General features: G+C 37.8%; 3 protein-coding genes across 3 annotated transcripts; all 3 read right to left on the bottom strand.

Moving 5' to 3' along the window:
• Positions 1 to 325: 325 nt before the first annotated feature.
• Positions 326 to 6,022, bottom strand: LOC131952799 (putative ankyrin repeat protein RF_0381). The gene has a single exon (XM_059315648.1). It carries the CDS (start codon positions 5,765 to 5,767, stop codon positions 4,478 to 4,480), a length of 1,290 nt encoding a protein of 429 aa, XP_059171631.1. The 5' UTR covers positions 5,768 to 6,022; the 3' UTR covers positions 326 to 4,477.
• A 4,213-nt stretch (positions 6,023 to 10,235) lies between these two features.
• On the bottom strand, positions 10,236 to 17,320 carry LOC131952803 (tetraspanin-33). Its single transcript, XM_059315657.1, has 8 exons — positions 17,200 to 17,320; positions 14,684 to 14,882; positions 14,014 to 14,202; positions 13,664 to 13,852; positions 13,050 to 13,184; positions 12,461 to 12,520; positions 11,661 to 11,762; positions 10,236 to 11,413 (listed from the first exon to the last, which is right to left on the bottom strand). Exons 2-8 carry the CDS (start codon positions 14,855 to 14,857, stop codon positions 11,348 to 11,350), a joined length of 915 nt encoding a protein of 304 aa, XP_059171640.1. The 5' UTR covers positions 14,858 to 14,882; positions 17,200 to 17,320; the 3' UTR covers positions 10,236 to 11,347.
• Positions 17,321 to 19,682: 2,362 nt separating this feature from the next.
• LOC131952805 (uncharacterized) lies at positions 19,683 to 23,224 on the bottom strand. The gene is made up of 4 exons (XM_059315660.1): positions 23,018 to 23,224; positions 21,660 to 21,758; positions 21,111 to 21,249; positions 19,683 to 20,219 (listed from the first exon to the last, which is right to left on the bottom strand). Exons 1-4 carry the CDS (start codon positions 23,104 to 23,106, stop codon positions 19,974 to 19,976), a joined length of 573 nt encoding a protein of 190 aa, XP_059171643.1. The 5' UTR covers positions 23,107 to 23,224; the 3' UTR covers positions 19,683 to 19,973.
• Positions 23,225 to 23,621: the final 397 nt, after the last annotated feature.

A 23,621-nucleotide genomic window follows, 5' to 3' on the forward strand; every position in this document is an offset into this window, starting at 1 on the left:
TCTATTTGTTATGTAAAATGTTAGAATATTTGTTGATCAAGTTGTTGATCAAGTTGTGAAAAAATATTTTATAACAGGACCGAATACTCAAAGTTTTCCGGTATGTGTAGCAATGAGTGATCTCCCTTATACAACAAAAAAAAAAAGCCATTTTCATGTGGATATCATATCCTGGCCTGTCTGGAGACAATAAGACAACTAACCTCAGAAACATGGCCCAACTTTAAACAAAAGACAGAAAATCGTCGTCATGTGTATACATAAAATGTTTCCCCACAGGACAGTTAATATTAAACGAAACAAGTAGAAATGAATAACAAAAATGTAGAGAGAAAAAATTTGTTTTGTATTTTTAGGCATTTTATATTGTTTACATTTTCTTTGTTAAATTGTAACATTTGTGTATGAGCAAAGACATCAATTACCCGACTCCGTCTAATTAAGAAGCAAAATCTTAACATGGTCAGTACCATCTGATCAAGTGTGACAAATAAGTTGTGACATGTTATGAAAACAATAACAAAATATGACATTTTAATAAACCTAGTACATATTATTGAATGAGATATAAATAATCTGCTGGTGAGATTGTGACAGTCACCCACAGAGAACGCAGTTTCTCTACCACTCAGAAACAGTAAGAATGGTTTATAAAAATCAAATTCATTTTTCAAATTACAAATATACGTTTATGTGTTTAAAAACAATTATTTATTATTGATGAGATTTGAAAACCTCTTTGTCAGCACTATTATTTCTAGTTGTGGTAAATGTCTATTGACTCTATTCAATGCATGAATAATTTTTACCTGCCTATCTAGTCTACTGTTGACTGTCTCAGTCTTTCTGTCAGTGACTACCTGTATTGGCTTGTCGTGTATGACATGGGTTGCCTGTTTAATCTGGTACTGTTTGACAAAGGTTAATATTTCGAAGTGTAGGGCCGTAGGCCCATATGGATAATACAAGACTTTCCCAGCATTGATTAATGAAAAATGTTGAGATTTATTAGATCTATACAATTTTTGAGTTATTTCGACTTCAAGTGGGCGTCAAATGCTTAGACTTCTGCTATTTTTTGGAATGATAAAATAATTACACCCATTTCACAACAACCACTTACAACTTACATAAGCTTAAAATAAAAATTCTAACGGTATGAATTGCTCAAATATGAAACAAAATAAACATGTTAACAAAAATAAAACCTAACATTTAAGTTACATAGATTTGTTTCCCTTGTATGCTAACTTTGCAAGGGCCACAATCTACTGTTTCAGCAAACTTAAAACCTTCTGAAAGATGGCGCTGTACACACTAGTTTTAAAAAGTGACTAAAGCTGAAGCTAAAAAAGTTTTGGAATGTCGTCGTCGATCTCGGACGGAAAATGTCTAGAATCTGTCACGTGCTAATCACGTGGTTGTCCCACCCTAGTGCTATTGAAACTTAACCAACTTTGTATTGTAAACGAGACTCGTCAAAAAGCAATACTGATAGAACTCTAGGTTATATTAACTTATATGCTACACCTAGAGTTAAGCTCATTCAATGCAGGTTAGTCCGATAAGCCTTTTTATGGCCACGTAAATGTGTTGATAAATTAACGTTAATATAACAATTCTAAAAATAATTATCCAGCACGTGCGCTATATAGTTGCCATTGGTTACTAGTAAACATCTCTGTGTTATGACCTGGGTCTATTTTTAGAGAGTCAAAGTAGGCATTCTAATTCTATGCATTTATGATTTACAAAAAAAAAAAAGATTAATTAATTTAAATTTTAACTCCACTTGATGGGATTTATAGGTAGGTCGTATGCCTTGAGTAGTCCGACTTTTTCTTATATTAAAAATCATATGTGTTTTTTCTTCTTAATAAGCTTTAGATTTATGTACAAACAAAATGAATGGAGACATGTAAGAATCTTCTGGATTTGGAATGGCTAAAGTGAGCTGTATGCAGGGGACACAACTCGTATATTGTCAAAACGAGAACCATCGATTAACACCAAGGGCGGGGCTCTACACACCGCCACCCTCCCCGCCTGTATCCTAGAGTCTAGCCCCCACCCAAGCTAACTGTAGACTGGGCTGAAACAGTGGCGTGAAGCTTTAACGAGAATCGGGTTTGGCGAATACAAATTTTGTTGATAGATAAGGCCAACCTACTTCCCACTCAACACGGTACGGTATCGATGCCAACGCCCTCTGACGTAGCGATGCTTTTAGAGAATCGATTTCACGGCACGGTAACAGCGAGTGTTATGCCAGCTCATGTATTCACAATGGAGGATGAGATTTTTTTTTAATCTGGTTTATTTTTGTTTGCATTTCCCTTACTCAGACGCTGATTCTAGAATAAAAGTTTGGCTAAATCAGAATTTGTTTAGTTAGGCAATAACTACCTCCAATTTTATTTAACTGCCTTAAAAACAATCTGATTATTTTAATTCTAACACTGTTCCCCCATCAACTGTTCCCAGTACTTAGTCGTGAAGGTGGGTGTAGGGCAAGAGGGGGATTATAAATCTTAAACATGACGTGTGTTAAGGCTTTGACCTTAATTACTAAATGTCATTACACCTTCACACCTGTCAATTTACAACAATTAGCCAGAAATACGTCACAACATTTAACCGATTTAATCCCCCTACACAGGTAAGTAGGTGGAAGTAAGGTGACGTCACATATGTGGGTGTAAGATTACATTACACAGGTGGCGTTCACGTGACGTCACACAGGTGGAGGTGTTACATCACACAGGTGGAGGAAACCTTTGAGCTAGTTTGATAAAACAATTTTAGCTTTCAGACACAGAGGTGTGTAGAAAAACATGAAACTTTTAGATATCAAATTAGGCAGGATGTATCTAACAGATGTTCACTTAACTTTGTATCGGAATGGTAACTTTGTTTAACTAGTATATTCGTAAAATAATTTTACTAAGTTTGTCTAAGCGATTCTGCACAAACTATATGATACGAAGGGGTGGGTAGTGGTTTCTGATATTGTCATATGGTATGGTATACAAGATTGTTATATATTTCTATGAGCTTGCTTTACTTTATTCTAATTTAGCAAACATTTTGCCATGTATAACTTATGATCTATCTTACATATATGTATGTGTGGATGGCAAACGTGTTGCTGGTCTGGATATATGTGTGGAATATATGTCAAGGGAATATATGTCAGGATGGTACATGGTTTGTGTTGGTCAGGATACTTTGGTTGTTCGGGTTGTCTTAACTGTCTCGCCTTTTTTAGTTGTATGTCATTGTCTGGGGTGTATGTCATTGTCTGAGGTGTATGTCATTGTCTGAGGTGTATGTCATTGTCTGAGGTGTATGTCATTGTCTTAGGTATATGTCATTGTCTGAGTGTATGTCATTGTCTGAGGTGTATGTCATTGTCTGAGTGTATGTCATTGTCTGAGATGTTTGTCATTGTCTGAGATGTTTGTCATTGTCTTAGGTATATGTCATTGTCTGAGGTGTATGTCATTGTCTGAGGTGTATGTCATCGACTTGTATGTCATTGTCTGAGCTGTATGTCATTATTATATGTCTGGATAGCTTGTTGGTATGTTTGGTTTTTATGTACTGATGTATGTGTATGCTTGTCCAACTTGTATGTCCTGATTACATACGTGGTATGTATGTGCTGTAGTTTATGAAGTATGTACGAGTATGTTTGTGTAGTATGTATGGGTAGTAAGTTTGTGTCATATGTATTTATGTAGTATGTCGTTGTGGTATGCTTGTGTAGTATGTCTGTGTGGTATGTTTGTGTAGTATGTATGTGTGATAGGTTAACGATGTGTTGGTATGAAAACTGTGAATAAAAGTGTTTTTTTTTAAAAATAACTGTTGAGAGCATGATATTTAAATTTTTAGACTAGTGAAACCCATTACAAATTAGAGGGAAATTCTAAAAGAAATATAGGAAAAAATTTAAGACTGACTGTTAAGTCGAGCATATCCATGTGATTACTGTAACCTAGCAGAAGTGGAAAGGGGACCAATCACTGAGCTGGATTAAACCTACTGTATTTGTGGGCGTCTAAGGAACATGTTCACTCTCGTGTTTACGTAACCAGGACTAGTGTGTTATACCACTCTAAAGCATTCGTAAAACTATCGGATTTTATGCCTTCGGTTAAGTCACGTCATTTACTATGACAATAGGGAATTCTAGTTGCCGATTTCTCGCAAAAAGGTCAACTATCAAAGAACCAATACTTAAATAAGTGAATGACATTTTAAATCATGGATGAGAAAAAAATGCGAACTGATGATAACACGGAGTGGGGTACAATATTTGGTGAAGATCATTAGCATACTACATGGTTAGAAGATGACTAGCATGTTAGGATTTTGCTTCATGAACAACAACTGACGGGGTGTCCTCTGTCTCCATGGGCACGTGACTCTCACGAGATATCCATGCGCGGAAATAACAAAGCCAACAACACCTTTACACCACGCTCTCGTTCTTGTGTTCCAGAACATCTTTCATCAGCACGTAGTCTTTGAGAGCGCGAGGCACGGGCAGGAGCTCCACCTTCTCCCACAGATTGTGTCCGGCGTGGCGGCGGATCACCTTCCGGCACAACTGCTGTAGCGGCACGACCCTCTTGAGGGCAGTCCTAAGCCACAGGAGTGCCTCGTCCTGCTCCCCTGGCCGGGCCTGGACGTAGCCAGCGTAGAAGTACATCCGGGCCGAGTAGTCCACGTATCCGATGGTGGCCAACAGGCGACACAGCTTATAGTGGCCTCTCTCGGCCGCTAGTTTGAAAACAGATTTATAGACGCCGTTGGGGAAATATTTAACGGGGACGTCGAGGTCAATGTTGTAGACAATAAGTAGCCAGGTGATGTCCATTTTGTTGCCGGCCACGGCGTCATGCACGGCCGTCTCGCCCTGGTGGTTGTACACGTCATGACGACTTCCGGCCGCCAGCAGAAGCTCCACGACACGCGTGTAGTTTCGTTTGATTGCGATGTGCAAGGCGGTGTCACCCGTTTTGAACTCCCTCCGATTGACGTCACAGCTAGCACTGAGGAGAAGCTGGACCACCTCCTTGTGGTTGTAGCAGACGGCCTCCATGAGAGGACTCCTGCCCCAGTAGTTCTGTACATTGATTAAACTGCCGGCGGAGAGTAAAATATCACTAATATCCACACACCCGTTTCTGGCCGCGTAGTGCAGGGCCATGTCACAGTTCCGGTCGGTGATGTTCAGGTCTGCACTGGCCCTCAATAAGCGAAGCACAGCGTCCGTTTTGTTGTTACGCACGGCCTTCATCAGCGGTGTTTTCGACGTGATGTCTTGGCTGTTGACGTTGACCCCACGACGTATGAGCACGTCTAGGATCTGGCAGTAGCCGTCGTCTGCCGCATAGTGACAAGGGGAATTCCCAAACGTGTCTTTGGCGTCCAGCTTGGCCCCGGCACCTATAAGGAGAAGCATGCAGGCCATCTTATGACTCTGGACGGCAAAATGCAAGGCGGTTCGTCTCAGCGTGCCAGTTGTGTGGTTGACGTCACATTTGGCTTCTATCAAGTACTGGAGCATGTAGGTGTGGCCCCGGTAGGAGGCCAGGTGTATGGGACAAAGGCCGGCGTCGTTCTTACGCCGAACCTCCAAGAACTTGCCGTTGAGATCGAGTTTGTGCTGGGCGACCAGACGCTTCAACTGCTGTAGGTCGTTGTTGAGCACAGCGTCATAGAACTCAAGGCCCGCCATTTGTGTACGTAACAACATGGAGACGGGTGATAGTTCCCCCTCGTCCGGGGCGCACACGCACTCACTGGTAATTTTGCTGCGCTCCGTGGCCAGGCTTGGATCGTTCCCCTCACCCGTGCCGCAGACCCCAGCAGATCACATTCGACACTTACGGTCTACACTAGTTGTAAACAAACATCCGCTAAATGCTGAATAGAAACTCCGGCGGCCATTACTGCAAGAAACATGGGGCAGGAAGAAAACACCAGCGTCCTCTACGGCCAGCATGATGACGTCTATGGTACACGGCTAACTAGGGCGAGAGCACGCGCGGGACCGCGCTAGTACAAGTAGGAATTTTTTATGCTAATGGCATGGAAGAGAGAGCGCGAGGAAGGTGGGTCACGTGCCGAGTCGATGGCGCGCCGCTCGATGCTCTCTGACGTAAGGAGACGCGTCTCAAATAAGAAGTCGTGTGAGTTCTATCTAGACGGTCGTTACTCTCTACACTGTGTCAACTCATGCCATAAACAGCCGTGCTATCGCGTCGCGCTGCAGCTTAGTATAGGTTACCATGACGCTGTGAGGTGTGTGTGTGTGTGGGGGGGGGGGGGGGATAAATGGAGAGGTGCCATGAAAACAGATCAATGACAGATACATATATAAGGGGCATATATATATAATATATATATATATATATATATATATATATATATATATATATATATATATATATATATATATATATATATATATATATATATGCGCCATATGTGGCCTAGACAGTTGCCGCCATAATAAGTCCATCTCGAGAATACGTACTATGGATGTTTTAGGTAAAGTGAGAAAGCCGACTATTATAGAGTTCCTAGGTATTCTATAGAACGCCAGGACTGGCGCTACCTATAGGGCGAACTAGGTGTCGCCTAGGGCGCTATCCCCAGGGGGACGCAAAAATGTGTACTCTCCATTAGTAAAAAGTACTAATAATTAATAACTTTGGTTATATTTTATAAACTTTAAACAGGATAATATACAAAGGCATGGCGATCTATTTCGATGCCCAGGACGAACTATCAAATTTGCGCCGCATCTGCAAATTAGGCCTATATATAAGTACTCGCTTTGGTGAAAATGCGCCCCAACCTCCCTCACTAGGAAAGGTCGGATGCTTTTTACCAGTCAATTTGACTTTTTATTTTGGTGTCACACAATTGATGTAGAAAACAATTAAATAAGTTCGTAATGCCAAGTAGCAGTCAACATTCTTTATTTCGGCTGTATATAATTGAGTAATGAGTTATATATTACTATCTACCGCGTTTGAAGCCATCTTTGGATCCGCGCCTGTGCAATTTTGATTTTCAAATAGTGCTAAGTCTCATTTCCTCTCACTTTTTATTAGAGATCTCGTTAGCCAGGGAGAGATTTAGATTTTCAAACTAAATTAATTGTTGGCACCACAAGATCCTAAACAGAATATTAAAGTAATATTTTTTAATACACACACACATATATATACAAATGTATATATATATATATATATATATATATATATATATATATATATATATATATATATATATATATATATATATATATATATATATATATGGTTCCATGACAAATGATCTCAGGACAAATGATCTCAGGACAAATGATCTCAAGGACAATTGATCTCACGGACAAAAGATACCAGGACAAAATATATCAGGACAAATGATACCATGGAAAATTGATCTCAGACAAAATATCTCACCGCAAAATTTTAATAGTATGTACGATGATTTTAGTTGACTTGAACTGTTTTTTTTATTGACTGTCAATATGGTTTTGTTTACTTTTCTACGCATAATAATTGTGAATAAAGTGAATTTGTTAAACTTAACAAAGCATCAAAAATGTATTAAACTTAATCTTTCTAATAGCATTTGATTTTTAAAAGTTAAAATTAAAACAAACTTACCCCTGAAAGGTATAATAAATGATAATGTATAAAAAAATAAATAAAGTAACGGTAGCTATGCAACATTAATGTTCAAAACACGTGAAATATTTTTCAAAAATGTGAATGGGTCTTTAGGTTCGTAACGTAAAACTATTTTTTATTGCATCATCAACACAAACGAAACGCTTATGTTTCTATGCCGGCAGGTACATTGTTATGATCACACCTTTCCAATTTTATGTTATCATGTATTGTGTGAACTCTTGCTCGACATGTTCTATCTTCACATTTCCAAATCTCTTTGCCTGCTGCTCTTCTTCTGGCTTTTATAAACATAAATCTCCAGAAACGAATGTCCTATACCCTTTCTGCGAGGTAACGAAAGAGGCCATAGCTGAGTAATCACCACTAATACTGCTTTGCTTGCATGTACACTACGACAAACTTGGCTCCGCGATGACCGCTGTTGTTTAAATCAGCATTTGTCACCTGATCACTAAGGTGTGACCGACGCATAACTATTGACTTTAGATGCTAGTTGCATTGTCCATGGAGGGCAGATATCTTTCCCTTAAGGCATGTCTTTGCCGTTAAAGCGGGCGGCCACCTTGATACGAAGGTGTGTCTGAGGTCACTGTAACCTACCACTCCTGAGGTCACTGTAACCTACCACTCCTGAGGTCACTGTAACCTACCACTCCTGAGGTCACTGTAACCTACCACTCCTGAGGTCACTGTAACCTACCACTCCTGAGGTCACTGTAGTCTACCACTCCTGAGGTCACTGTAACCTACCACTCCTGAGGTCACTGTAACCTACCACTCCTGAGGTCACTGTAACCTACCACTCCTGAGGTCAATGTAACCTACCACTCCTGAGGTCAATGTAACCTACCACTCCTGAGGTCACTGTAACCTACCACTCCTGAGGTCAATGTAACCTACCACTCCTGAGGTCACTGTAACCTACCACTCCTCAGGTCACTGTAACCTACCACTCCTATGCTTACTGTAATATTCCAGCAGTGAGTGTCAAGGAACCAAACGTTATTAAAATATGTAAATCAACACAACCCTAAGATATTTTCTTACATTTTAGAACTTTTTGTCTCATATGTTAATGATAACTGCCACACAAAGATTACCTTGTGAAAAAAAACTCCATGTTAACACAATCTCATTTAAAAATAAAATATTTATTTTGAAGTACAGAAGAAAGTTAATTTTTTTAAAGTGATTATTTGGAATGTTTATGATTCTGATTGTTGATAGATGGAGTCATTATAAAGTTGACTTTAAAAATAGATAAATCTGGTGACAGGTAATGCTAAAGCACAAGTTTAAGTGAATTCACATGTGTAGATGTTGCTTATCTTTTGATATCAAACTGGATGTAAACAAGGCACAGGGCAGATAACTCCAGCACCTAATGAGTCAAACTAAATGTTAACACACAAAAATTAGAACTCTCCTGTTTTGATGTTTTTCAAGTGACTAGCTTTCAACTTCTGGTATGTGTAATTTACAAGTAGGAAGATAACAATTTTTTACAAGAGAATTTGTTGTAGATTGAACCAGTCAATTAACGCAAAAAATTACATCAACAATGTTCAGTGAGAAATACATAAAAGAAATTAAATAAATCTCATAAAATGCATGAATACAGACTTGTTAGCATACAAGACTTGACATTTGATCATTAATTAGACTAAAATGATACATTAGTCTCTAAGGAGCACCGATGCTCAGTTTTTTATTTTGTTAACCTTCAGCTTTGAAATGCAAAACTTCCCCTCCAACAAGTCACACTAAAAAAATAAAAACATTTTAAAATAACTTAAACTAGAGTAATACACAGCCGTTAAGTAGTCAAGTGACACGTTGAGCTGTGGGAAGCTAGAGGTCTGGCTATAGCTGTGGGGGTCTATAGGTCTGGCTATAGCTGTGGGGGTGAGGTCTGGCTATAGCTGTGGGGGTGAGGTCTGGCTATAGCTGTGGGGGTCTAGTGGTCTGGCTATAGCTGTGGGGGTGAGCTCTGGATATAGCTGTGGGGAGCTAGAGGTCTGGCTATAGCTGTGGGGGTGAGGTCTGGCTATAGCTGTGGGGGTCTAGTGGTCTGGCTATAGCTGTGGGGGTGAGCTCTGGATATAGCTGTGGGGAGCTAGAGGTCTGGCTATAGCTGTGGGGGTGAGCTCTGGATATAGCTGTGGGGAGCTAGAGGTCTGGCTATAGCTGTGGGGGTGAGCTCTGGATATAGCTGTGGGGAGCTAGAGGTCTGGCTATAGCCATGGGGAGCTAGAGGTCTGGCTATAGCTGTGGGGAGCTAGAGGTCTGGCTATAGCTGTGGGGGTCTATAGGTCTGGCTATAGCTGTGGGGAACTAGAGGTCTGGCTATAGCTGTGTGGAGCTAGAGGTCTGGCTATAGCTGTGGGGAGCTAGAGGTCTGGTTATAGCTGTGGGGAGCTAGAGGTCTGGCTATAGCTGTGGGGAGCTAGAGGTCTGGCTATAGCTGTGGGGGTGAGGTCTGGCTATAGCTGTGGGGGGGGCGGGGGGCTAGAGGTCTGGCTATAGCTGTGGGGAGCTAGAGGTCTGGCTATAGCTGTGGGGAGCTAGCAGCTTTGCAGAAATGATGAATTAGTAATAACTAAAACAGCATTCCATAATTAATATCTCCTAGACAAGAAAAACTATACCCAAACAACAGGCCAAGAAAAACTATACCCAAACAACAGTTCCATATATTTTCTATAGAGTAAGGTCAGTTAATTGTCTATATGGTAAATGAAACCAGTTTATCCACTCTAGCTCTCCACAGCCCAATCAACATTTTAACACCAATCTGCATACATTAATTACTTATACATATTAATTCAAGGAAAAATAATTGTACATTATCAATACATTGGTTTTTAAATTTTAAAAAGCTCCAGAGCATAAGAAAATAGATGCATTATTATAAAATATATTGTACATAGCATAATTAAGTTCAGCAGTCTGTGTTATTTTTAGTCTTCCTTTGATGTATGTCAAATTATAAACTTTCACAACACATAAAACCATGATTTTACAGCAAATTTAAAAAGCAACAATTCCCAAACTAATAAGGTCCAAATTTCACATATAAGCCACATCTGTAAATAGATTTTTAAAATTATATTTTTTTAAAATTTGAAACACTGGTAAAGTAAAAATTTATTTTCATGGAGTCCATTTCCTGTGAATTGCTGATCAAAGGTCAAATAGTTTTAGGACCCACAACTAAAATATTTGAAACATGACACAAGAAATATTTTTTGTGCTCTTATAGTATCTAATGATGTAATCTGGCAGAAAATATTGATGGAACTTTAGGTAACAATACTATAAAAAAAATGACAGATCTTAAATTAACAAAATATGGTAATTAAATGTTACTATACAAAAAGATAAGAACATTAATGATTACATTCCAGATAGATATGTTGAAAAACCCATCAAATTTTGTATTTAAAAAAGTATTTCTTTTTTTAGAAAGAAATTCAAAGTTTAATATACATTAAAAAACTAAAAAAAAAAACAAGCCTACACATTTTATACACATTTTAACCCATGACCTAAATATTACCAGCTATTTAAAAACTACAGAAGTCTGAAACTCATCTGCTGTATTTGTTCATTTATTCCGGAACATATCACCACTTGGACATCTGCTCCTCAATCTGTGAATTGAGTGCCTTGGCCAGACAGATGAAGAAAGCCTGCAGAGAGAAATGTTCAGCCATGTTTTCAATTTCATTCAATCTTCATTACTAAACAACACATACAACAGAGAACAGTTTCCAAAAATAATTTTCTTAATTTTAAATCCTTTTTTAACAGATCTGATGAGGGTTTGGAAAAAAAAATTATAATTATACCTCTGTTGTTAGCTAATGTACCAATCTGGTGAGCACTGATCAACTTACAGTATTACTGGCTGAGACAGTGAGAGATTAAGGACAATACCTGAGGTATGAAGATGGCTAAAATTGTTCCACCAACAATCCAGATATTGTTTTTGATCACTTCCTGGAGACCCTTGAAACAGCCTTGTGTATATATGGCAGACTGTGGGTTAAAGGTCAGTATTTAAGAAAATGCATTTACATTACTTTTACTTAAGAGCTAGTTGTAATAAAGATGTATTATTAACTTTTTAACTAAAATATGCAAGTGTGCCATCTAATGTAGTCAAACACTCATAAGATTAATAAGGCTTGAACTGTTTTCAAGTTCTGCAAAATCCATTGCTGCCAATGGAGATTTTTCTTTAGTGGCCTAAAGACTGATGGTTCTCCTGATCTTTGTATAATTTATGTGTTTTAACAGAAGTCTTATTAGTAATAAGACACAAATTGAATCGAGAAATAATAAGTTAATTTGAATTTACATATTTTCTTTAGTGGTTAATTTTCTATTACTTTTTTTAAAGTTAAATTTTTTTTTTTAAGAATAACACAACCAATATATTTAGTGAAATTGAAATTTCTCAGGATCGGACTAGTATATACATTTTTTCATTGAAATAAATGTAAAGGTTTTGTTTTTTTATGACATCATGTTTATTTATTCCTTGTACATAATATGGCTACTTAGAAGCAAGCCAAATAAACTAGACAATTTCCTATATGATGCTTTATCTCAATTTTTTAATACATGTGAATATTTTAAAATAATTTGTCCTAATAAAAGTGATGTGTCACTTTGCTTGGTTGTATAGGAGTTAAAAATGTTTTTGCCGCTCAGGTTGTAAAGGGTTAACTTACTCTGTCAGTTGTTGAGTCTTTCATCATATCTGCACCACATCTGTAGTTTATTGCATCTCCCTACAGTTAAAAAACTCAGGTGAGCAATACGAAAAACCCAACAACACCTTCATGCTCTATATTTGACTTCTCAGTTTTTGACTAACTCTGCAATATGGGCTTAGAAAAATGGGCATAAATAAAAATAGGGCATTAACAACCTAATGATTCAGATGTTTCTACATCACCACAAACAGATGAACTCTACGCCACGTACTCCATGGGCTTTCAGGTTTGACAAGGAACTCTTTTTACTTTTAATTCCATCACCACAAAAAATTGGAAAATATTCAAGATTAATATCAGACAGATGATATTAATGACAACAGGTCATTGGGCAACAATAATTTCAAATGCATCAGTCAATAGAGGATTAATATTGCCAGATCAATTCACAGAAGCATCATATTTTTGTAATGTTGAAGCTAATTGGACTGGTAGATGCTTAACAGTCAACTTGGTGTTTCACATTAGGCTTAGTCAATCTACTGGTACAATCATGTATTTACATACTTACTATACTGGCACAATCATGTATTTACATACTTACTTCCTTAATTTTACAGCATGAAAAGGGGACACTGCATGCTTCAGGGCTTAGGTTGCTAGAGTTACATTTAAAGTAAGGATTCTTGTTCCAGTCTAAATAGCCCACATCATCATTACTGGCACCACAACACGATAACTGTCAAATAGAATCATTTAAAATCTCTTTAGTTTGGCTGATGCATTGCTACATGTTATTTTAAAGATAGGACGAAATTGTTTAGAGAACCCCTAGGGATAGCGAGGTGGGTTTATATCTGTGATGTATTTTTCCCTTGCTCAAATGCAGTTATAAAAGACAAGGGAACAATAGTTAAGGTGACTAAGATAATTTAGGAAATGTACAAAAATGAGAATAAAGTGACCAAAAGTGAATAGTGAATTTTTGGTGGAACACATTTCCTGTATTTAATGTTAATTTTTGGTTATTACATTATTCTTAGCTCCAATAAACACAAGTGTATAGACAATTAAATTGCTAGTAAATACAACAAACAACTCTTAAACTTAACTGTTATCCCAACACCAGTTGCAGTGTAGAATTAGCAAAAAAATGTGATGTATCTATTGTTTACAATGAGAAAAGAGATCAAATATAAATCATTTAAGGATACTTACCAGCTCCTGAATGTTGTCTATAAAACCTTGCATATCCGGGTCATCTCTATAACGACTAACAGCGTCAGTAAATGCTTTTTCAGGATAGAGTCCAATTTTGGCAAATGCCCCATCCACAAAGTAAAACACAAAAATGAATATGACCAACAAAATCTCCAATAACAGCAAGATGCTCAGGATGATGTAGTACTGGAAAAATAAGAATTTGTCATAAAATAACATTTAATAAGACAAACAAATTAACAGAAAATTAAAATAATGTGTACCAATAAATACAAAAGTAATTAAAATACACATAATTTTCTGTTTTAACTCTTTATTTCCTATTTATTTGTTAGACTAAAACTTACGATTCTGAGAAAAAGTCTTGATTCTCGCAAAGCTCCACCACAGCCAAAAAAAGCAACAAAGAGAATGATACAGCCAGAAAGGCATAGGATACAAGCTGGGTCAAAAATAAAGTCAATGAAGCTGGTCACTGACTTTGTTTTTCCTACCAAAATATAAATCCCCACTGCTGTAAATGCAATACCCACAAGCTGAAAAAAAACAAAAACTAAAGTTAAACTAACTAACATCTAACTACTTTTAAAATTTAACTCACTTCTAGTCTATAGGCTTAAACTTGTTAATTAAAAAAACATCTTAATTACTTTAGCCTACTTATTATGCAATAAGAAAAGTAAAGTTCCCTCTTCAAAAGTGATGGTCAATGGGGCAGATGAAGTAGAGTTCACCAGTTTCTATGACCTCAGCATATAAAGGGATAGTGTGGTCAGCACTATGTCCTGCAGCCTTTACTTTCCCAAAGTGAGTTAGGTACCCATGGGTGAGCTGGGTGGACTCAACAAGGACGCTATACTGACTTCAACCAAGATTCAAACTTCAGACTTTCAGGTTAGCAGTATAGTGTTCTACCACTAGGCCATGCTGTCCCATATTAGGCTATAATTGAATTATAATAATAGGCTAATAAATACACTTAATTATTAAGTTAAGCTTTAAACAAAGCCTACATACCAAGAACAAGAAATTAAAGAAAAATAAAATGTATTTCACAATAGGATTCACAGCACTATAATCAGGTGTCTTTTTCCGTCGTCTCAGTGTCTGTGTTATCCTATCTTGAATGACCCCTGGGCCTCTGCTTGGACGTCTAGCATCAGGAGCCTGTGGTGTACGACTTGGGGCCATTATATTTAACTATAACACAAATGAGCTGCAAAGAAAGAGATATAACATTTTAAGTTTTTAGTAAATTCTTACTAATTCCTTGCTTTTTTAAAATTATAGTGCAATTCAGGGGAAACCACTTTAATTTACAGATGCCCGCTGTTTATAAAGCAAATCTTGCTCGCAAACACTGCTGTTAAAAATTAATTTCTGGCCTATTGATATATTTTTATTTATTTAATATTTAGCCATTGATTTTGGTTTATTATTCAGATATCTACAATATTTATATCACAATATAATAATTCAATATATAGCTAGTCTCATAACGCGAGTTGAATTACCTCCCCTGACCCGCTTTTTTATGGCCACTTTCTAGTTCGTTTTTTTCGATCGCGTCTCGGCACTGTTGCTAAAAATAGCATTCGCGCAATACCATACGGGTAAATCTGTTTGGCGTCTGCTACACGTGATAGATCGTTGAATGGCCGACAAGCTGATATAAAAATTATTGCGACCGGATGCGATTTTCGTGGAAATTGAGCTAGATTTAGCAAAAGACAGCTATATTTGTGTAAAATATTATTATTTACACTTCTACTTACACAGATATTTTGATAACTGCAGTTCAGCCGTCCATTTTTCTTTTAAAATGTATCTTTAGAATTTCTGTACCTTTTGGCAATCGGTCAGGAGCATTTGCGCACTAAACCCACCCCCTACGGCAGATCCGATTTTTTTCCCAGTGAACTCGTACTGACCTCCCACATAGCTAAGATAGTACATTGATACTGATGGGAAAGCCTCTAAATCTGTATTCCTACTAGAGATCTAGAAATAAATCTAGATCGTGGAGTTTTTATAATGACTTTTAAATTGAATGTCTCCAGTTTAAGATATTTTTTTTTCAAAACATAGCTACTTTTAGTACTATATTTAAGTATTTCAAACCCTTTTGGTAGTTTTTTCTTAAACTTAGGCCTAGATCTAGTGATTAGATAGATCTATCTATATTTTGTACTTATGACTTGCAGGCCTATTAAAATAATAATAAAACAGTTTGCTTGATAACTTCATTAGGTCATTTCATAAACACAAATGTTATAAACATATAAAAATCACAAAACCATAGGTAATATCTGAATTCTGTAGCCTACCTTACATTAATTTAGGCTAATACTGAATTAAAAAGAAATTACATTAAGGTTTGAAATTAATACAATTTGTAATTAAGAAAGAAAGCTTCAATTCTAAATACTACAAGATATAATAACAAACAATGAAACAAATTCAAAGATTTTTTCAACCCATTTAGTCGAAAAGATTTTTATTTTTTCCGATATTGACCAAAATAAGTTTTTAAAGCTTAGGCCTAATGTTTTTACAAACATAACTCAATTTTATTAGGCCCCTGTAAACATTAATTAAAATTCCTCTGTAGACAAAGCAATCTATTTGGCAGATGAAGTAGAGTTCATGTTTCTTGACCTCGGCATATGAAGTGATTGTCCGTGTGGTCAGCGATATTCACAGCCGCCTTTACTTTTTACCTTTAATTTCCCCAATGTATATCAGGTACCCATCAGAAATGGGTGGACTCTAATTGAATTTTATTAAACAAACATTTTGATATAGGCCTAGATCTATAATCTATAACATTCCAAACATCTGTTGTGTAGAATTTACCTTTCTGCTTCCAAATGCGGTATTTTCCAATTGAAAATTCATCACAAAACATACAATAAATTATATAAATGGCATTTTATAAATTTATATAAACTATTTACTTTCACCTTGGTGTAAAAAAATGTAGGTATAAGCAAACTGATTTCAATAGTAAGAAAGAATCATGTCTTTTCTTGCTTACTAGCTTTAAAACAAGTGAATTTGACTTTTTACCTGCGTTTTTGGTCACGTTTCTATATATTTTATTTGCGACACTAAAAAAATTATATTTAATCAACCGATTATGCTAAATTAATAAAATTGGTACTGTTGGATTGCATTTTTAAAGCTCTACAATTATATGCTATTCTTTTTATAATTTGAAGAAAATTGAATTTATATGAGACTAACTACAATATACTAATATACTTCTATTAAAGCCTTAACAATAGTAGTTATTGTAGTTAACTAGTGTACTACTACTAGAACTAGAGCTACTAGATTTCTAGTAAGTTAACTTAACTTAGTTAACTTAGTTAACTAAGTTAGCTTCAGGCTTAAGTTAATATTAAAAGTAATAAGTTAGTATTAATTAAAGTTAGGGACTAGGCTAAAAAAATAAGTACTAAGTAGTAGTAAGTAAGTAGTAAGTAGGCTAACTTATATAAGTTATAACAATAACAGTTTACAGCACATACATCTAGATCTAGATTTATTCCAGTAGATCTATTTATAATTTATTTGGCTCAAATCCAATTTTTTGTCACGATCTTCTTACTGCTTACTCTTTTAATGTTATTGTCTACACAGCATCCTATTTCTTAAAATAACAATTGCTTTAGAACTCTCTAGTTTTAAAAGTTTGTTGAAACCTTGAGATCTAGATCCTCTAGGCCTAATTTAGTTTCGCCCTTACTAAGGGGAGCAAACCGTTTTTTTTTAAAAAGCTAAAAGCCCATTTATAATTATTTTTACACGCAGTGTTTAAAAGGATTTCATTTCAAGGTCTTAGTACATCAATGTAAGAAACTACCTCAAAACAAAAATTGTATATCGCATTTTTAACTGCTATTTTCTGTGTAACAAGAGAAGTGTAACACGCATAATGATAAACTGTTTTCAGAAGTATAACGCGCATTGTGATTGCTAACTGCTCACACAAATGTAACAACAGAAGTCGTACGTTAAAATATTTTAAATGTTATCGATGTTTGTTTTAAGTGAAAAAAGTGAATATACCATTTAAATATTTTTTGTATAGTTTATACATGAACAATACATGAATCAATGATGTGACCTACTTAGGTCTCGTCATGTTCCATTCTTAGTTTGACATTGTATAATACCTTATATGGATTGATGGTGCAACTACTGGGGTTTTTCCACTGTCTTATTAAGGGTGTCTAGGACCCAGAAATTTTCCATCAAGATCTGATTGATTAATTCTGATCAGATGACCATCCCAACCAATGGCTACATGAGTTGAGGATAACCTCCCCTGTTGCATAAGTCTTTAACTGGATCGCACACACGCAACACGAGGCAGTCTACCTTGATCAAGCGGTCTATTATGACCAAGCCGTCCATTTTGTCCGGCAATAGATTCTGACCATTTGAACGTGAGAGAACTTAAGTCCTGAGTGTGTAATGCTTTCTTAAGTTGTTTTAGTCTTCTTGTATAATATTACTTGTCGCCAAGTGATTCTTGAAGCTATAGCAGTGTTGTGTGACCCGTGGCTATTTTTATACAGTGTTAAAATCTGTGATAGTATTTTTTCTTACGCTTAGTAAGTTGGGTTTTGTTATTTTCTAAATTAAATACTTTATCTCGTTTAACCTAGTGTTCTGCCACAACTGTGTTCGCTTATTAAAGGTTGTATGCAGATTGAATGAGTTGTTAACTTCAATAGTATCACTAGTTTTCCCTAGACATCGAATTCGAGCCCTAGTGTGTTGTTGAGTTAGTGTTCATTCATTTAGGCTGTAAGTCATTTGCATACGACCCCGAAAAAAGAATCCGGGGACGTTCACCTTCTATCTGGCTGGTAGATAGGTAAACGTTACAATGATCATGATGTTAAGTTAACTTTCTTCAACATCATCATCATTCCTTTGTGGCCCCTGGGGAGCAAAGGGCTGCAACTACACATTTCCATCGGACTCGATTTTGGGCTGCTCCCTTAATCTGTGCCCATGTGAGCCCAGCTGTTTTCGCCTCTTCCTCAACCGTTCTTTTCCATGTTTTCTTTGGCTTTCCTTTTTCCCTGGGGATTCCAGTCCATAGCATGTTTTGCAATATTTTCTTTTTCTATTCTTAACGTGTGTCCGATCCATCCCCATTTACGGGCCTTGATATCTTTCTCTATTGGCTGTTGCTTTAAAATTTGCCACAGGTCTTTGTTTGATATTCTGTCAGGCCATCTTATTTTAAGTATATGTCGTAAGCATTTGTTTACGAACGCCTGTAGCCTATCAGTATTTGTCTTCGTAACCCTCCAAGTCCCCGAGCCATAGAACAGCACTGCCTTGACATTTGTGTTGAAAATCACAATTTTGCTCCGGAGTGACAGGGCCGTGCACCTTCACATCGGGCGCAGTGAGTTGAAGGCACATCTAGCCTTGTTAATACGGCATTTTCTGTCCTCGTCTGCTCCCCCATCCTTAACTTTCTTAGCCAACCTTTTTGTTTCTTTCAGGAATCTCTTCAGTGGGCACTGCTTCCATGTGTTTCTTCCAGACTTTTTTCTTCGGGGGGGGGGGGGGGCAGAGCTGAAGAGATGCCTGGAAGAAACACTGCCCCCCCCCCCCCCCATGGAGAACGTCTACCCCCTCCCCCACATCCAAATGTTTCAAAGTATAAATAATCAAGCAAATAGGACAAGTTGACAGAGGAACTCGATTGTTATTGTTGCAAATTTTATCCATAGGACTATCCTACTTTAACAATTTGAACATACAAACAATTTTTAATAAGAAACGCATGCAAAGATGTAAGTAGCAACACTAAATCTAAAAACAAATTTCACGAAGTTTTGACACTAATTTCCTAGTTTTGTTTATTACATTTAATCCAGCCCATGTAGATCTATAGCCAATCAAAATCAACTATAAGACTGTCACCTATCCAAGAAATATGTTGAAATAATGTTATTAATCAAATGTTGAGCTTCGTTTTTTTTTTTTTTGGTTTTTTTTTGGATGTGTTGTATTAACAGGGAAATAATTTAGGAAATTCAAAAGAAATTTGTAAATTCCATGTATGAAATGTGAATGTGCGTTTCATCAATAAAAATATAAGCTAAAGCTAGAGTTGATCTAAACGTTATGTTAATTAATCAAGATATTGATTTAATTTAATTTGTTTACATTATTTAAAACAACTAAAATACTCAATTTAGATGATGAACATTAATTTTGAACTGCGATAAACTGTGATGCGTTAGGTAAAACATTGCTGCAATACGTTGCGTTTCTAGCACGTTGACTTGTCTATGTAGATGTTTCTCGACTTGACCATTGGGGTTATGTCTGGAATCTCATGCGGCTCCACCCTCTGTGGAAGTGGCAGCAGGCGATGACGGACGAGGTTGGAAGATTTGAAAGCGTCGTGGTAGTAGGAGTAGTACTCGCCTCTGGGGAACCGGGCTGGCGGGATGTTGGCGTCTCGCTTGGGCCAGGGGGCGTTGTATGGGTGCAGAAACATCGACATCGGCGGGTCCTGGTGATACAAGATCCGCGACAAATTTGTTTTTAATAGCTTTTAAAACGTCGGCATAATCATATTCGTCATTTCAATAGGCCTGATGCTGCGAACGGCTATATTAACGTAATCGCCACAAATCGGGGGGGGGGGGGGGGGGGGGGGGGTCAAATGGGCGTGACGTAATCGCCACAAATCGGGGGGGGGGGGGGTCAAATGGGCGTGACGTTATATTTAGGATGCAGGCAGGTCAGTGCAAGCGCAGAGCATGTGCTCTTCTTCTTCTTCGTTCTTAATTATTAGTGTTGAAGGGGATCGAGATTTATCTGCCAGTGTGGTTGAATTTGAGACTGTTCGAATTTATCAACCATGAGCTTTTTGCCGACTCGACCACGCCTCCAACACAATTAAGCGTTACGTGTCAACTGGTTATGCGCCATTGAGGCCATTGACTCCGATTTCAGCCTGCTTTTCTTTTTGGATTTGCTTCCATAGCCTTTGTCCAACCAAGAACAAACTACAAGGCAGCAGTTGTTTAATTTTGGAGTTGTCTCTCCTAGAAGAGTGGCTGTCCCCAGCTAACGAGCCTCATCTGCCCGAGGGTTCGAACTCGAGACTTTTCGGTTTAGCAACCATGAGCTTTACCGACTCGACCACGCCGACCCCTGAGCATGTGCTAATCAGTGTGTCTTTCAGACTTTTTTCTAAGGGGGGGGGGGGGGGGCTTGAAACTTTCGGCGAAGGGGGGAGACTACATTTTCTGGCGGGGTGGGGAGCGGACAAGAAAAGTATATATTTTCTATATAAATTCTATTTCGTTTGGAGGGAGGGTGGTAGACGTGCTCCCCCAAAGAGATGCCTTTAAGGAACATTAGTGCTAATGCAGGCATATCTACAACTTTCTCTGACCTTTTGTAGATTTCTCTGGTGGCCATTTCTTTTGAATTCTGGGACATCGCTGGGCTGGGTGCCGATTGGATGACTTATGGCTGCCTTCACGTGATGTTGTTGACGGAAATAGTCGGACCAGACATCCTCTATCTCACAACTTTAGGATGAAGAAGGGAAAACGTAGCTTTAAGCGCTGGTATCACATCACATGAAGCATAGCGTAAATTGTCCTTAACTTTAAAAATGTGTTTACATTGTCTAAATGTACTTGGTGGCACCTCAAACATTAAGACATTTTTTTTTGTGAACACGGTGTAGAGCAGACGGAGGAAAGAACCAAATCAAGCTTTATTCACGGGGAGAAAAAGTAAATAACCAATGACATGCTTAATTTATAGGCACACACAACTATAGACAGACACAACTAATAACCAATCATAAGGTTTATTTATAGGCAGACACAACTAATAACCAATCATAAGGTTTATTTATAAGCAGACACAACGACTAACCAATCACAAAAAAGCTGTGACTATTGACAAAAATCAAACAAAAACTACAACACACCTCTCCGTGCCGTCGTCCTTGTAGAAGGCCACATGTCGGAACTGGTGCCAATCTGGGTACACTGGAATATGGTGCACTGGGCTTGTCCATGCGATGGCTCTGTAATAGAGGCATTATTTTGTCTCACCCGCACACACGACACGATGGCACCCACACACACACGATGGCACCCACACATACGATGGCACACACACACGATGGTACCCACACACGATGGGACCCACACACACAATGGCACCCACACACACAATGGCACCCACACACACGATAGCACCAACACACACGATGACACTCACACACACAATGGTACCCACACACGGTGACACTCACACACACAATGGCACCCACACACACAATGGCACCCACACACACAATGGTACTCACACACACAATGGTACCCACACGATGGCACCCACACACACAATGGCACCCACACACACGATGGCATCCACACACACATAATGGCACCCACACATACGATGGTTCTTAAATAAAGGAATTGTTTTGTCTCACACACACACAAGAATATCACAGGATGCTAGTAGATCAAACATTACAAACTGTTCACGGCGTGTTAACTGTGACATATGATCTAAAGTGTCAGAAGCAAACATACAGATGAACAGATGAGAAACTAAATTTACAATATGATGGCCTAACATGGACAGTAGCTTACATTTACGGTGGGTATTTTATTTTCAGTAACAGTGTTTCTTTCAGGCATCTCTTCGGGGTTGGGTGGGGGGGGGGGGCACATCCACCCGGACACAATAGAAAGACATATCAAAGGCGTAGCCGGGGCGGAGGGGGGTGCGAACCGCACCGGGTGACACCATTTAGGGGGGGGGGGGTGACACCAAGGCAAAAAATTGCAAAATATACAAAAGAAAAATGTTCTTTTGCCAGTTCCATTAATCTTTAAATTAAAGTAAAATAGTCTTTTAAGTATAAATTGATAATTATTACAAGAGGGTGTGGGTGACACCATGACGTAAACATACTAACTATAGAAGAAACAATGCAACATCCAACTATATATATATTTATTTATAATTTGTTTCTTGGGGAAGGGGGGTGACACCACGAAGTGAAGCACCGGGTGACACCCGACCTAGCGACGCCACTGAGACATATAATTTATCTAGAAAACATGTACTTTTAGTTTTGTCAGTATCCGGCTTCCAGACTTTTCGGAAGTCTCTCTGATCTAAAGTAGCATGCTAATTCCACTCTATTATTGTCATAGGCCTAGATCTACATCTCTTTCACGCTAAACGCACACGTGATGCCACATTAGGCTAAGCCAGTTCTAATGAGCCCTCCACGCCCACCTCACCTGTAAAAACCGCCCTCCTCACCTGTAAAACCCGCAGTTTTCTTTATCTTTCTCCGGCATGTCCAGAGCAACTGGAACTTTTCTACGATACGAAAATCTGCTCACAGCCATGCTGTTAATCAGTTCGGTGTTTCACAAGTAAAGAAAAAAAGTGAACTTCTAAATGGTTTCTTTTGTTTGTTTGTTTTTTTAATGTGTCCCTCAGACGGAAGTTGCTGTTTACTCCGTGGGATAGGATTTGGCTTTAAGAGTATTGTGTACAAACTAAATACATTAAATCAACGTTGAAAAAGTAGAAACTGACATTGCTTATCACTGTGTGTAACTGATAAAACAGCTATTTCTTTCAAGGTCGGGTGTTGTTTTTATTTTTAAATAAACCGGGAGTGATCTCAAATATTCTACGTGGGATGGCAACTCGGGATACAGACATGATTTTTAATTACTTAAACTTTTAAAAATATAATAGATTCTCGTAAAAAAAGAATAGCACACCAAGTGAACGCCAAACAAAATGTGCAAAAATTCACATGCATTTTTCGAGAAATCGGAAAATAGCGTAAATTACTACTTCGGTTCAACGGAAATTACTCAAAATAAAAAAGAAGGCAGAGAATTAGATAGTT

The sequence above is a fragment of the Physella acuta genome, unplaced genomic scaffold (genome assembly GCF_028476545.2).
Source record: "Physella acuta isolate Inbredline_101_S28 unplaced genomic scaffold, ASM2847654v3 ptg000890l, whole genome shotgun sequence".
Lineage (NCBI taxonomy): Eukaryota > Metazoa > Mollusca > Gastropoda > Physidae > Physella > Physella acuta.